Raw genomic sequence first — 16,418 nt, 5'->3', positions numbered from 1 at the left:
TGCCAGCTGTTTCCATTTTCCAGTAATAATCTTACTTGCTCTCCAATGCACACACCACATTTGAAGGTTATAACAATTATAACACTACCTTGAACTCAAATAGAAAAAAACATATTTAACCACCTTTCCGCACATGCTTAGCAACTATCGCAGTTTGAAGTTACAGTACTAGAAACAAAGTTGCCAGCTTTCAGAGTGATTTAAACAAATGATTCTCACGGGAATTTGACAAATTTGTAAAACAAATACAGTTAAGATTTCATACATCAATCACCATACTTTGCCATGGGAACTAGGACCTGTGAAATGCAGCTTCACTCAGGCTAAACAAATGATCACACAAAAATTATTATTTTGAAAGGCTACATGTGAAAGTGGCCCTGGGGGTTTGGACTGTAATGGTTTGCGTTTCATGGAATTTCCTGCTCGGGAAAATATTAAACAGACAAGGGTCACACTTTCAAAAGCAATTAGTGATCAAGCTGGAGTTTTTCTAACTTCTAAAAAAAAAAAAAAAAAGTTAATTGGAAACATAATGTAGGGAAAAAGTCTGAGAAATGAAAGTTCTCTCTTGACCTTGTTCAATTACAACCACCGTTTATTAACTTAACGTGTCAGAGTGCTGGATTCCCCCCCAGTTTTATTGAGTTTACTGTACAGTTGTGTATGTCAGAGAGCATACACCATGCACATTCTGTGATCCAATGGGATCAATTTAAGTGTGGAACATAACAGCCAGAAGTGAAAGAGAGTGGGAAACCCCACTAACGCATCATCCTCACCTTACTGGTCATTGCACAGTACTGTACGATCATGGTCACATGGTCTAACTATAATCTTAATGACCTGATTAATTTCTACTTATCTGATTAACACCACTTAATGGAAACTCTCCCAGTGTAAAACATGGTCTAAGGGAGATTTCATTATGGCATGGGACTTGATGATGATATGGTGATCCATATTCACGTGTCTGACAAATTACTATTAATTCCACCCAGGTTCTCCCATTAGCTGCAACATGACAAATAGTCTGTTCACATTATGCAGAGTGAACACCAGTCATGCCAGAGATACTTATCATTGTCAGGTTAGGCCCCATGCATAATGCCAAAGGTAGCAATCAAAGCCCAGAAAAGTGTTTCCAGGCCCGGAGTTAGCCACCACGGCTCAAACGAGAATAAATCACATGGGCCCGGGCCTGGAGTGAGTGACTCGGTAAACATGCTGATAGTGTGTCTTTATGTCATCTGTGTAAGCTGTTGCTGACGGTCTGTCCTCATAAGTACGGGGGAGTTCAAGCAGCGAGGAGGGCAAGTGTCTAAACAAGCCATACGTCACTATCAGCTGGGCCAGGTTTTACAGACAGCAGTCTCCAGCAGGCCCTGGGCCCTGCTCGTCGCCAGCCAGATAAAGAGCCAGGAGGAATTCAGCCCTTTACTTCAGCCACCAGACGGATGAGCTGTGAGCGTCTGCACACTGTCAGCCCAGATGACAACACAAGCCATCCACCACCCACCACCACCAGACAGAACGCATGGGAACACACTCAGGCGGTGTTAAGACATGTTCAACATGTGATTACATGTGTAAGCTATCACACTCCTGCACCCGCAGGTCAGCAGATTGAGCTCATCAACCCATCTTGCAATATTCAATTACATTGTTCTATCATTTGTTAATGTGGAATTTGGGTTGGTGCCCTAGAATCCATCTGTAAATCCTTGAGTATCAAACCTTAAAAAAAAAATTAAAAAGAAGAGTGATTAATAGAGGCGCTTAACATCAAACATATGTGCGGTGTCAGAGTGGTAGAGTAGCGGCCATTGACATGACAGATACAATGGATATAAATCAAATAACATTTTATTGGTCACATTCACATGGTTAGCAGATGTTATTGCGAGTGTAGCGAAATGCTTGTGCTTCTAGTTCTGACAGTGCAGCAATATCTAACAAGTAATCTAACAATTCCACAACAATGACCTAATACACACATCTATTAAAGGAATGGAATAAGTCTATATAAATATATGGATGAGCAATGACAGAGCGGGATATGGAACATACAATAGGTATAAAATACAGTATATACAGAAGAGATGAGTAATGCAAGATTTGTAAACATTAAAGTGGCATTATTAAAGTGACAAGTGATCCATTTATTAAAGTGGCCAATGATTTCAAGTCTGTATGTAGGCAGTAGTCTCTGTGTTAGTGATGGCTGTTTAACAGTCTGATGTCCTTGAGATTGAAAAACAGATTCTGTCTCTCGGTCCCAGGTTTGATGCACCTGTACAGACCTCGCCTTCTGGATAGTAGCGGGATGAACAGGCAGTGGCCCGGGTGGTTGTTGTCCTTGATGATATTTTGGGCCTTCCTGTGACATCAGGTGCTGGTGTCCTGGAGGGCAGGTAGTTTGCCCCCGGTGATGCGTTGTGCAGACCGCACCACCCTCTGGGGAGCCCTTCCGGTTGAGGGCGGTGCAGTTGCCGTACTAGGCGGTGATACAGCCCAACAGGATGCTCTCAATTGTGCATCTCTAAAAGTTTGTGAGGGTTTTACGTGACAAGCCAAATTCAGGTTGAAGAGGCGCTGTTGTGACTTCTTCACCACACTGTGTGTGTGGGTGGACAATTTCAGTTTGTCCATGATGTGTACACCGAGTAACTTAAAACTTTCCACCTTCTCCACTGCTGTCCCATCGATGTGGATAGGGGGGTGCTCCCTCTGCTATACCATAGGATGTGTTTTGAGGAATACTCTTAGGGACTGGAGTCATTTACTGTAATCGGATATTATGCCAACTACACTCCATACATCTTTAGAAATTACCAGGCCAAATAAAGACAGCACTTCATCAACTTTAAATGAAGTGTAACTTAAGGCTTGAAGAGCAACTCTAAAAACGAACTTGTGGCATCGATATGAGTCTGAAACATGTATTCTACCATCAAAATGTACTACAAATTGTAAAGAGGTCAATTTTGGTCATAAAGTCAGTCTCGTCTGTGAGGCTTGTGGTTGTGACTGCACCACAACGTAAATTAAGAATGACCACAAATTATCTATTATATTGACCAGCTGATCAAGTGCTCACTCTAACAATGGAAATACAAGTCCTCGAAGATGGAAGGCAGTCGGGGAGGAGGCGAGATCAAGTGGGACCATTCTAGTCAATGAGAGGGCCGATACGCTTGTGACCAACAGGCACAACTAACTCCGATATAAAGTTGTTGTTTGTTCAGTTGCCAGGACGTTACGTTTTCATACTTATATCAATCAGTACACTGGTAACAACCTAAGCATTACAAAACGTCACATTTTTTGTTTACCAAATTCAACACTCATTGAACTTCAAACAAAAACTCCTCGTTTGGTGGGCGCAAAAACGGCACCTGCTGGAGGAGACCGATTTTGGGCCGAGTTGAGCCTCTGGCTTCACCTCTTCCTCTCTGGGTTGGATTTGTTTCAATCCTGCCCACATGCCCACAGCTGGTAGCACACAGGTAATCGTCAATTCGGAGTGCAGCTGCACACGACCCAATCGTAATACCTGTGGTACATTTGGGTTGTCTTTGGATATCCCGATGGGATTGGTTCGGGACCATAGGTAATTTAGATGTTAAAATTATAATAGCGCCAAATTCCAATGACTTAAAAACCTCAAACCAACTATAAATTGTAGAAACTAATATACAAATATAAAAAACATTTCATGAGAAAACTGAAAAGAATCCAACATGAAATATTTTCTAATTTACATTATAATTTATTGATAGTGCCTAACTAGCCATGGAGCTATCTAAAGTCAAACCAACAACTTTGCCATGGTTGCACACCAGCCTGCCGAAGCTAATTGGCAAAATTATTTGGATAACTTTTCCCACCTGCGAACACACACAAGAAACGCATCAAACCAAACCACAAAAACAACTCACGTTTGAATTGTCATGGCCACGAGTATTTCTTAATTAACCAAATCAAAGAATATCTATTATATTGACAAGATAGCCAGATGACCACTCTAACAATGGGAATATACGTCTTCAATGATTGAAGGCAGGCAAGATCAGGTGGGACCATTCTAGCCAATGAGATGGCAGATACACATATCAACAACAGGCACAATTAAGTTGTTTTTCTCAAAGTTGCCGAAATGCCACGTGCATCCACTTATAATCAGTACATTTGTAACAGCCTAAACATTACAGAAATATTTGATCAAACAAGCCTCATGTAATTCAACACTTTCCATAGACCTCCATACCAAAAAAAGTGCTCATCTCACACGGACAGATTTTGAGTAAATCCTTTGGCTTCGGCTCTCCCTTGCTGACCAAATTTAAATAATCAGGAAGTGCGGTCACCCTTTAATGAAGCCTTCATGCTTTATAAGGCCTACAAGAAATCCTTCATTAGCAAATAAAACTATGTAGAATGGCTTCTTACGGCACCTTTTGCAAATCACCAGATGTAGACTTATGTCGATGACTTTGTTTATAATTGTTTAGTCAAGTTTTATACTGCTTATGAACGCTCTATAAAGCCTTTTTAAGATGTTAGATTTAAGTGGGTCCAATGGCAAACAAGTTGACTTAACCTAAATGCATGCGATACCATTTTGAATACTATTAAGTATGATTTGACACTGGTGTAGAGCAGTGGAGGATGCAGAGGGGTGGACAGCTCATAATAATGGCTGGAATGGAGTGGATGGAATGTCAAACAAGGAGAGTATGTGTTTGATACCATTCCATTAATTCCGTTCCATCCGTTACCATGAGCCGTCCTCCCCTCTGCATCCACCACTGGTGCAGAGATGAAAACCAACCTGAGCTCACTGACAAGACTATGAAGGTGCATATAATCCCAAAATAATTTATTTAATACACACAAATCAATATACATTCAAGAATCGTCTATGCATGTTAGTCATGACAAACAAATAATTATCACACTAATTCTGGATCTGAAAAAATCAAAATAAGCTGGTAAATTTACATGTAGCTTTGCTGATGTTACAGCGCCACCTGGTGTATACAGACAACTTTCAGTATAAACACACCAACGAACCTTCAACCACTAGTGACCTCTTTCGTTCTAATAATTTAAACCATATCCATTTGGAATGTAGCGCTAGACATTAGCCCATAGTATAAAACAGATAATATAGTCTAATAATAACATTAGTATGTAGTAGTAACACTAATAAAAACACATGTAACAAAGAAAGCCAAAATGATAATGGAAAAATAACCAAAAACACTTACACAAAACAAAGTCAATCCCTTGCAAAGGCAGACACTCTCACTTGTTCCTTCAAGTTTTCTGCCTTTGTGCTAACTTTCTACTGTCCCTGGAGCTTGAAGTGATCTGATAGTCCAATTCGGACCATTTGGCACACTAGGAATTTATCAACACTTCACATTTAGATGAGTCTGATGGCTGGTTTTCTATCATGCATTAGCATGAGATGCTAGACTAGTGGTCCACCCTGTGTGCCATGGCCTCTTGGATTTGCCTGTTGAGCTCGCTGATGATTCGGTCTTCATGTGTATACACGCCTGTGCGTAACAGAGTGTCTCTCTCCTCCAGCAGCCGGCTGAGGTGATCATCGGCGCTCTCGTTGAGAGACACGGCGGGGCCGGCAGAGCTGCTGCCCCATGGCTTCTTGTCCTCCTGTTGTTTTAACCTGCGGTAGAAAAACACAGCCAGCGGGGGAGGAGGGTAAGATGTTGAAGCAAATGGATTCAGAAAACAACCCAAGGAAGAGTGGAAATTCACATCAGATAAATGACACACACACACACAGATAAATATATATTACTACACACACATACATATATATATACATATATATATATATATATATATACACACACACACACATATATAGATAAATATATATTACTACACACATGTATATACACACACACGGATATATACATACATATATATCCGTGTGTGTATACATAAAAATATATATCCGTGTGTGTGTGTATGCATACAGTGGGGCAAAAAAGTATTTAGTCAGCCACCAATTGTGCAAGTTCTCCCACTTAAAAAGACAAGAGAGGCCTGTAACTTTCATCATAGGTACACTTCAACTATGACAGACAAAATGAGAAAAAAAAACTTGGAGTTACATTGGTAGCGGTCCTACTGCTGTATTATATATATATATATATATATATATATATATATATAAATAATACACATGTATGTGTGTCTGTATATATACACTGCTCAAAAAAATAAAGGGAACACAAACAACACAATGTAACTCCAAGTCAATCACACTTCTGTGAAATCAAACTTCTGTGAAATCAAACTGTCCACTTAGGAAGCAACACTGATTGACAATAAATTTCACATGCTGTTGTGCAAATGGAATAGACAACAGGTGGAAATTATAGGCAATTAGCAAGACAGCCACAATAAATGAGTGGTTCTGCAGGTGGTGACCACAGACCACTTCTCAGTTCCAATGCTTCCTGGCTGATGTTTTGGTCACTTTTGAATGTTGGCGGTGCTTTCACTCTAGTGGTAGCATGAGATAGAGTCTACAACCCCCATAAGTGGCTCAGGTAGTGCAGCTCATCCAGGATGGCATATCAATGCGAGCTGTGGCAAGAAGGTTTGCTGTGTCTGTCAGCGTAGTGTCCAGAGCATGGAGGCGCTACCAGGAGACAGGCCAGTACATCAGGAGACGTGGAGGAGGCCGTAGGAGGGCAACAACCCAGCAGTAGGACCGCTACTCCCGCCTTTGTGCAAGGAGGGGCAGGAGGAGCACTGCCAGAGCCCTGCAAAATGACCTCCAGCAGGCCACAAATGTGCATGTGTCTGCTCAAACGGTCAGAAACAGACTCCATGAGGGTGGTATGAGGACCCGACGTCCACAGGTGGGGGTTGTGCTTACAGACCAACACCGTGCAGGACGTTTGGCATTTGCCAGAGAACACCAAGATTGGCAAATTTGCCACTGGCGCCCTGTGCTCTTCACAGATGAAAGCAGGTTCACACTGAGCACGTGACCGACGTGACAGAGTCTGGAGACGCCGTGGAGAACGTTCTGCTGCCTGCAACATCCTCCAGCATGACCGGTTTGGTGGTGGGTCAGTTATGGTGTGGGGTGGCATTTCTTTGGGGGGGACGCACAGCCCTCCATGTGCTCGCCAGAGGTAGCCTGACTGCCATTAGGTACCGAGATGAGATCCTCAGACCCCTTGTGAGACCATATGCTGGTGCGGTTGGCCCTGGGTTCCTCCTAATGCAAGACAATGCTAGACCTCATGCGGCTGGAGTGTGTCAGCAGTTCCTGCAAGAGGAGGGCATTGATGCTATGGACTGGCCCGCCCGTTCCCCAGACCTGAATTCAATTGAGCACATCATGTCTCGCTCCATCCACCAATGCCACGTTGCACCACAGACTGTCCAGGAGTTGGCGGATGCTTTAGTCCAGGTCTGGGAGGAGATCCCTCAGGAGACCATCTGCCACCTCATCAGGAGCATGCCCAGGCGTTGTAGGGAGGTCATACAGGCACGTGGAGGCAACACACACTACTGAGCCTCATTTTGACTTGTTTTAAGGACATTACATCAAAGTTGGATCTGCCCGTAGTGTGGTTTTCCACTTTAATTTTGAGTGTCACTCCAAATCCAGACATCCATGGGTTGATAAATTTGATTTCCATTGATAATTTTTGTGTGATTTTGTTGTCAGCATTTTCAACTATATAAAGAAAAAAGTATTTAAGAATATTTCATTCATTCAGATCTAGGATGTGTTATTTTAGTGTTCCCTTTATTTTTTTGAGCAGTGTATACACACACTCACACAGAGAATGTTTCATTTCAGATTTTATTTCTTTCATCACATTCCCAGTGGGTCAGAAGTTTACATACACTCAAGTAGTATTGCCTTTAAATAGTTTAACTTGGGTCAAATGTTACAGGTAGCCTTCCACAAGCTTCCCACAATGAGCTGGGTGAATTTTGGCCCATTCCTCCTGACAGAGCTGGAGTAACTGAGTCAGGTTTCTAGGCCTCCTTGCTCGCACACGCTTTTTCAGTTCTGCCCACAAATGTTCTATAGGATTGAGGTCAGGGCTTTGTGATGGCCACTCCAATACCTTGAATTTGTTGTCCTTAAGCCATTTTGCCACAACTTTGGAAATATGCTTGTGGTCATTGTCCATTTGGAAGACCCATTTGCAACCAAGCTTTAACTTCCTGACTGATGCCTTGAGATGATGCTTCAATATATCCACATAATTTCTCCTTCTCATGATGCAATCTATTTTGTGAAGTGCACCAGTCCGTCCTGCAGCAAAAACATCCCCACAACATGATGCTGCCACCCCCGTGCTTCACGGTTGGGATGGTGTTCTTCGTCTTCACCCTTTCTCCTCCAAACATAACGATGGTCATTATGGCCAAACAGTTCCATTTTTGTTTCATCAGACCAGAGGACATTTCTCCAAAAAGTACTATCTTTGTCCCCATGTGCAGTTGCAAACCAGTCTGGCTTTTTTAATGGCGGTTTTTGGGCAGTGGCTTGCTGAGCGGCCTTTTAGGTTATGTATAAGGACTTGTTTTACTGTGGATATTAGATACCTTTGTACCCGTTTCCTCCAGCATCTTCACGAGGTCCTTTGCTGTTGTTCTGGGATTGATTTGCACTTTTTGCACCAAAGTACGTTCATCTCTAGGAGACAGAACACGTCTCCTTCCTGAGCGGTATGACGGCTGCGTGGTCCCATACTGTTAATACTCAAGTACTATTGTTTGTACAGATGAACGTCGTACCTTCAGGCGTTTGGAAATTGCTCCCAAGGATGAACCAGACTTGTGGAGGTCCACCATTTTTTTTCAGAGATCTTGGCTGATTAATTTTGATTTTCCCATGATGTCAAGCAAAGATGCACAGAGTTGGAAGGTAGGCCTTGAAATACATCCACAGGTAGACCTCCAATTGACTCAAATTATGTCAATAGCCTATCAGAAGCTTCTAAAGCCATTACAATTTTCTGGAAATTTCCAAGCTGTTTAAAGGCAGTCAACTTAGTGTATGTAAACTGCTGACCCACTGGAATTGTGCTAGTGAATTATGAGTGAAATAATCTGTCTGTAAACAATTGTTGGAAAAATTATGTGTCATGCACAAAGTAGATGTTCTTACCGAGTTGCCAAAACTATAGTTTGTTAACAAGACATATGTGGAGTGGTTGAAAAACAAGTTAACGATTCCAACCTAAGTGTATGTAAATTGATGACTTAAACTGTAAATATTTATTAAACTTACCAAAAAAATAAACATCCCCTTTTCAGGACCATGTCTTTCAAATATGTTTTGTAAAAATCCAAATAACTTCACAGATCTTCATTGTAAAGGGTTTAAAACACTGTTTCCCATGCTTGTTCAATGAACCATAAACAATTAAATGAACATGCACCTGTGGAACAGCTTACAGACGGTAGGCAAAGTGTCCTAAGTTTTCATAACTGTGACCTTAAAGAGGCCTTTCTACTGACTCTGAAAAACACAGAAAGAAAGATGCCCAGGGTCCCTGCTCATCTGTGTGAACATGCCTTAGGCATACTACAAGGATGCATGAGGACTGTGGCCAGGGCAATAAATTGCAATGTCCGTACTGTGAGACGCCTAAGACAGTGCTACAGGGAGACAGGATGGACAGCCTGATGGTTCTCGCAGTGGCAGACCACGTGTAACAACACCTGCACAGGATCGGTACATCCGAACGTCACACCTGCGGGACAGGTAGAGGATGGCAACAATAACTGCCTGAGTTATACCAGGAACGCACAATCCCTCTATCAGTGCTCAGACAGTCCACAATAGGCTGAGAAAGGCTGGACTGAGAGCTTGTAGGCCTGTTGTAAGGCAGGTCATCACCAGATATCACCGGCAACAACGTCGCCTATGGGAACAAACCCACCGTCGCTGGACCAGACAGGACTGGCAAAAAGTGCTCTTCAATGGCGAGTCGCGGTTTTGTCTCATCAGGGGTGATGGTCGGATTCGTGTTTATCGTCGAAGGAATGAGCGTTACGCCGAGGCCTGTACTCTGGAGCGGGATCGATTTGGCGTTGGAGGGTCCATCATGGTCTGAGGCAGTGTGTCACAGCATCATCAGGCTGAGCTTGTTGTCATTGCAGGCAATCTCAACGCTGTGCGTTACAGGGAAGACATCCTTCTCCCTCATGTGGTACATTTCCTGCAGGCTCATCCTGACATGACCCGCCAGCATGACAATGCCACCAGCCATACTGCTCGTTCTGTGCGTGATTTCCTGCAGACAGGAATGACAGTGTTCTGCCATGGCCAGCATACAGCTCAGATCTCAATCCCATTGAGCACGTCTGGGACCTGTTGGATCAGAGGGTGAGGGATAGGGCCATTCCCCCCAGAAATGTCTGGGAACTTGCAGGTGACTCGGTGGAAGAGTGGGGTAACATCTCACAGCAAGAATCGGCAAATCTGGTGCAGACCATGAGGAGGAGATGCACAGCAGTACCTGGTGGTGGCCACACCAGATACTGTTACTTTTGATTTTGACCCCCCACCCCCTTTGTTACATTGCTGTTAGTCTCATGTCTGTGGAACTTGTTCAGTTTATGTCTCAGTTGTTGAATCTGGATATGTCCATACAAATATTTACACATGTTAAGTTTATTTTCACCAAACACAGTTGACAGTGAGAGGACGTTTCATTTTTTTGTTGCCGAGTTTAGTATAAAGCTGGCATAAGAATGTCAATGAATAAATAAATAAAATGTTGGGGGGGGATACAGGGAGCATAAAAGTCCCTTTTGCCTTTGACTATAGTTGTTTTGAATTAAATTCCACTTAACTCGTCTTAAGTGAACCTTCCAGGCTCTTGGAAGATAAATAATGCTAGCGTAGAATGTGGTAGTTAGTACCTGTTCAGCTCGTTCCTGATGTCCTCCAGCTCGTGTTTCTCGCTTTTGACGGCTTCCTTCTCCTCGGCTGCCAGGTAGCGCAGCCTCATGGTCTCCAGCTCCTGCTGCTGCTTCTTCAGCCGTGTCATGGCGCTCTCCTGCTCTCTCTAACACAACATACCAGAGAAGGCTGTTATCATATCACTCTGTTCTGCAGCACAGCATACTTTCTCAAACACAGTAGGAAAATAACCAGGTGTTTGAGGGATGGGAATTGGCAGGGACCTAAAAGATACGAAATTATCACGATACCGAGGTGCCGAATACGATAATAGGGTATCCCTATACTCCCGATATATATATATATATATATATATAGCAATTCAATGTTGCGATTTTATTGCGATGATGTTTCCAACATACTGCTCACTATATATCTGCAGCAGAGAGACAAGAGCACGACAACATTTGTTTTGATTAGTCATGGAAATAAGTGTTGAAAACATGTTGGCTCACTATGAAAAAGAATAACAAGCTATAGGATGAAGAATACTGGCGTTTTGGCGAAGTACAGCAGACTAGCGCTAGCTAACACCATCTTAAATAAATACATATAGCTATATACACACACACACACACAGTATTTCAGCTTTTATTTCTTTCATCACATTCCCAGTGGGTTAGAAGTTTACGTACACAAGTAGTATTTGGTAGCATTGCCTTTAAATTGTTTAACTTGGGTCAAACATTTTGGGTAGCCTTCCACAAGCTTCACACAATAAGTTGGGTGAATTTTGGCCCATTCCTTCTGACAGAACTGGAGTCAGGTTTCTAGGCCTCGTTTAATGCCCACAAATGTTCTATGGGATTGATGTCAGGGTTTTGTGATGGCCACTCCAATACCTTGACTTTGTTGTCCTTAAGCCATTTTGCCAATATTGCGATACATAACTACAGATTTTTTCCCCAATCACCAGTGTTTACATTGGTACCATGGAATAAAAAGCTGATCATAGAATAAAAAGCATTTTGACCAAGAGAATCCTGACAGTTTCAAAGAACAGCAGTTTAGGGACATGTCATGTGTTCCCTGACACTTAACAGTTATTGGTTCAGATATGGACACCGCTTCCCTTTTCCAGACAATCACTGATTAAAATACAGACAAGTTACTTTTTCTCACACAGCCAGGGCAAAACTGAACATTAGTCGCCTGTAATACATTTATTTTACCAAAATTGCTAGAAAAACAAACCACAGAAACATTTCTGGATCGCACATTGCCAAGTAAGCGCCAAAGCAACAACACTGAAACAATTAAGGCAGTGATTTTTGTAAGGCCTCTTGGGCAAAGGATTTCCTCAGTTACTGCTGGTTGAAAAGTGCATTAAGTATTTCCAGTGGACAACAGCGCCACGCTAGGGGTTAGATGTGTGGTACTCCACTGCATTCTCAGTAATGGAGGACAGGCTCTTGGTAAACACAGCCCTCCAGAGTCTGGTTCTCTCCAAGAGGGGGGAGAGAGGACAAAGGCAGCACAAGCAGGACTGAGTGACCAGTGAATGACCCCCATTCCCAGTGGCCTGCATCCAGTGGGTTAGACTAGGTACTCGCCTGAGTGAAGCAAGCTGCCCAGATGGGCCTCAACTACAGTTTTCTGGAAAATAAGCCAACTGACAGACAGACACCTGGGGGATTTCAAAGCTCCAGTTTTTCAGGTCTCACACTATCTGACACCAAATACCAAGGCGGTTCAGAGTTAGGGGAGTAGGAGGCATACTTGGGCTCAAATTAACCAGTTGACCGTATCTGCTGTATTAGAGACTAAGAGATAAGATAAGGCTAAGGGCTAAGTTAGGAATGTAGAAGTTTTCTAAAGAACTGCATTTCATTCTTACCATCTGGACATTTTAGAGGGAAAAGGCATTATTCCTGAGGGGAGAATTTCTTTGCCGCAACGTAGCTAAACATTATGCAGACGAGTTGATAGGTGAAACAAATAATGATACCAAACAAACGTTAACTACACAGAGCGTAGCCAAGCACAGGTCTGACAGATACTCCTAAAAACAAGTGTGACATTTAAATGGTTAACGCCTGGGCTAATGCTTAACATAATACAAACATGATTTATAGGACTATTTCACATTAAGTTATGAAGCCCTTAGTGCAACATAAATCAACTTGTGTTTTCTTAACATATATCTGGCACTTAGAAAGTCCAGAAAAAAGGGGGTTCAGATTTTCCAGCTGGCTTTTGTCTTTAACAGTTATTAGTGAGGCCTGATAAGCCCAGTGTGCCGACGTTGTTGACATTGGATCAGTCCCTCGAAGGGTTCACTCCAGACGCAGCACAGGTTTCAAAGCCCACTATAAGGTTGTGCTGATTTAAAAGTGATCAATGTCTAATAGATCTTTGAATTTTTTTGGGGGGGGCCCATGTAAACACACACACACACCAAATTAATCCACATGATATACTGTATGATGAGGCTGTGAAAGGTAGAATAAAGTTAACACGGCTTCCTTTATTTGCATTCACACTTATCCCTCCAGCTGTTAATTATTTATCATTGACACATGCTGCAAGGATGCAACAAATGTAAAATATTTAGACATCAGAGGGTGGGGGGGACAAAGATATGATTTATGCCTAGGGCTGGGCAATATGGCCAAAATAACATAAAATGTTTTTCACAGTATGACAGTATTTTATGTTTTGGAAAAAAAGCTCTAAACATGCTACATGAGTAGTTCATTACTCTTGGGATGCAACAATGTGGCTAACTTCATTCTGATTGTTCAATCAAACTTCAACACCACCAAAAATGTCTGCATTCCCTGCACTTTTGTTATCATTTCCACACTATGCCCCGTAGGTGTGCATGATATGGGCTATATCACACAGTGCAATCAGAAAGTATTCAGACCCCTTTACTTTTCCCATACTGTTACGTTACAGCCTTTTTCTAAAATTGATCATCCCCCCAATCTACACACAATACCCCATAATGGCAAAGCGAAAACAGGTTTATAGAAATGTTTGCAAATGTATAAAAAATTGAAATAAATCTAAGAGCTAAGAGACTCGCAATTGAGCTTAACCTCTAAGGTATGTGGGACCGCTAGCTTCCCATCTGGCCAACATCCAGTGAGATTGCAGAGCGCCAAATTCAAATACAGAAATACTCATTATAAAAATTCAGAAAAGATACAACTATTTTACATAGGTTTAAAAAGATTAACTTCTTGTGAATCCAACCACGGTGTGAGATTTAAAAAATGCTTTACAGCAAAAGCATACCTTACAATTATTTGAGAACATAGCCCAGCAGACAAATCATTAAACAGTAACCAGCCAAGTAGAAGTTACACAAGTCAGGAATAGAGATAAAATGAATTACTTACCTTTGATGATCTTCATATGGTTGCACTCAAAAGACATTCATTTATTCAATAAATGTTCCTTTTGTTTGATAAAGTCGCTCTTTATATCTGAAAACCTCTTTTGTTTGCGCGTTTTGTTCGGTAATCCACAGGCTCAAACGCAGTCACAACAGGCAGACAAAAAAAACTATCCGTAAAGTTCATAGAAACATGTCAAACGATGTTTATATTTTTTATTTTATTTTTATTTCACCTTTATTTAACCAGGTAGGCAAGTGGAGAACAAGTTCTATTCAATCCTCAGGTTGTTTTTAGCCTAAATAAATCGATAATATTTCAACCGGACAATAACGTCGTCAATATAAAAGGTAAACAAGAAAGGCACACTCTCGGTCGCGCACATGAAAAAGCTGTCACACGGCAGGGTCCACTCATTCAGACTGCTCTTACCCTCTCATTTTTCAGAATACAAGCCTGAAACAATTTCTAAAGACTGTTGACATCTAGTGGAAGGCATAGGAACTGCAATTTGAGTCCTAAGTCAATGGATACTGTAATGACATTGAATAGAAAACTACAACAAACAAAAAAAATCCTACTACCTGAATGGATTTCTCTCAGGTTTTCACCTGCCAAATCAGTTATTTTATACTCAAGACATTATTTTAACAGTTGGAAACTTTAGAGTGTTTTCTATCCACATCTACTAATTATATGCACATCCTATCTTCTGGGCCTGAGTAGAAGGCAGTTAAATTTGGGCACGCTTTTCATCCAAAATTCCAAATGCTGCCCCCTACCCTAGAGGAGATAAGTGCATCAGGTTTCCATTGATCATCCTTGAGATCTTTCTACAACTTGGAGTACACCTGTGGTAAATGCAATTGATTGGACATATGGAAAGGCACACACTTGTCTATATAAGGTCTCACAGTTGACAGTGCATGTCAGAGCAAAAACAAAGCCATGAGTTCGAAGGAATAGAGTGTCGAGGCACAGATCTGGGGAAGGCGACCAAAAAAAGTCTGCAGCATTGAAGGTCCCTGAGATCACAGTGGCCTCCATCATTCTTAAATGGAAAAAGTGCAGAACCACAGTGCGGAACCACAAAACTCTTCCTAGAGCTGGCCACCCGGCCAAACTGAGCAATCGGGGAGAAGGGCCTTGGTCAGGGCGGTGACCAAGAACCCGCTAGAGTCAATGGTTGTTTTGACACCATATTCCAAAAAGCATATTTCTGTAGGCTCTAGTTTTTTCTCATCTTGATTAATGTCCAGTCGTGTGGTCGAGTTCTGCAAGGAAAGACCTAGTTAAGCTGCAGCTGGACCTGAACAGAACAGCACGTCCTGCTCTTCATTGTAATCAGATGGCTGATATAAATATTATGCATGCCAGTCTCCTGGCTAAGAGTTGAGGAGAGACTGACTGCATCACTTTTTACAAGAAACATTGTGTTGAAAATCCCAAATTGTTGTTTGCATAGTCAACTTACACACAGCTCTGACACACACTTACCCCACCAGACATGCCACCAGGTGTCTTTCCACAGTCCCAAAATCCAGAACAAATTCAAGAAAGCGTACCGTATTATATAGAGCCATTACTGCATGAAACTCTGTTCCATCTCATATTGTTCAAATAAACAGAAAATCTAGTTTCAAAAAACAAATACATCTCACAACTCTCCCCTATTTGACCTAGATAGTTTGTGTGCATGTATTGATATTTAGGCTGCATGTGCCTTGAAAAAAACATTGATGTAGTTCTGTTCTTCAGCTGATCTTGTCTATTAACGTTCTGTATTATGTCATGTGTCATGTTTTGTGTGGACCCCATGAAGCTTCTGCAACAGCTAATGAGTATCCTAATAAAATACCAAAACCTGCTCCAGAGCACTCAGGACCTCAAACTAGGGAGAAGGTTCACCTTCCAACAGGACAACGACCCTAAGCACATAACCAAGACGATGCAGGAGAGACCTGAAAATAGCTGTGCAGTGACGTTCCCCATCCAACCTGATAGAGCTTGAGAGGATCTGCAGAGAATAGGAGAAACTCCAAAAACACAGGTGTGCCAAGATTGTACTGTCATATCCAAGAAGACTT

The 16,418-nt window shown here is 42.0% G+C and overlaps 1 protein-coding gene across 1 annotated transcript in view; it reads right to left on the bottom strand.

Annotated features, from left to right (window-relative positions):
• Positions 1 to 4,861: 4,861 nt before the first annotated feature.
• The window catches only part of LOC112248944 (centrosomal protein of 120 kDa), a 53,933-nt gene continuing 42,376 nt past the window's right edge, over positions 4,862 to 16,418 (bottom strand). The window contains exons 19-20 of the mRNA XM_042320836.1: positions 10,948 to 11,093; positions 4,862 to 5,695 (exon numbers count right to left, since the gene is read on the bottom strand). Of these exons, the coding sequence (XP_042176770.1) occupies positions 5,485 to 5,695; positions 10,948 to 11,093 (357 nt within the window). The 3' untranslated portion in view covers positions 4,862 to 5,484. The remainder of the gene's footprint in view (positions 5,696 to 10,947; positions 11,094 to 16,418) is intronic.

Source organism: Oncorhynchus tshawytscha, linkage group LG04, assembly GCF_018296145.1.
Source record: "Oncorhynchus tshawytscha isolate Ot180627B linkage group LG04, Otsh_v2.0, whole genome shotgun sequence".
NCBI classification, from domain to species: domain Eukaryota; kingdom Metazoa; phylum Chordata; class Actinopteri; order Salmoniformes; family Salmonidae; genus Oncorhynchus; species Oncorhynchus tshawytscha.
This window is presented reverse-complemented; position numbering and strand designations above follow the sequence as displayed.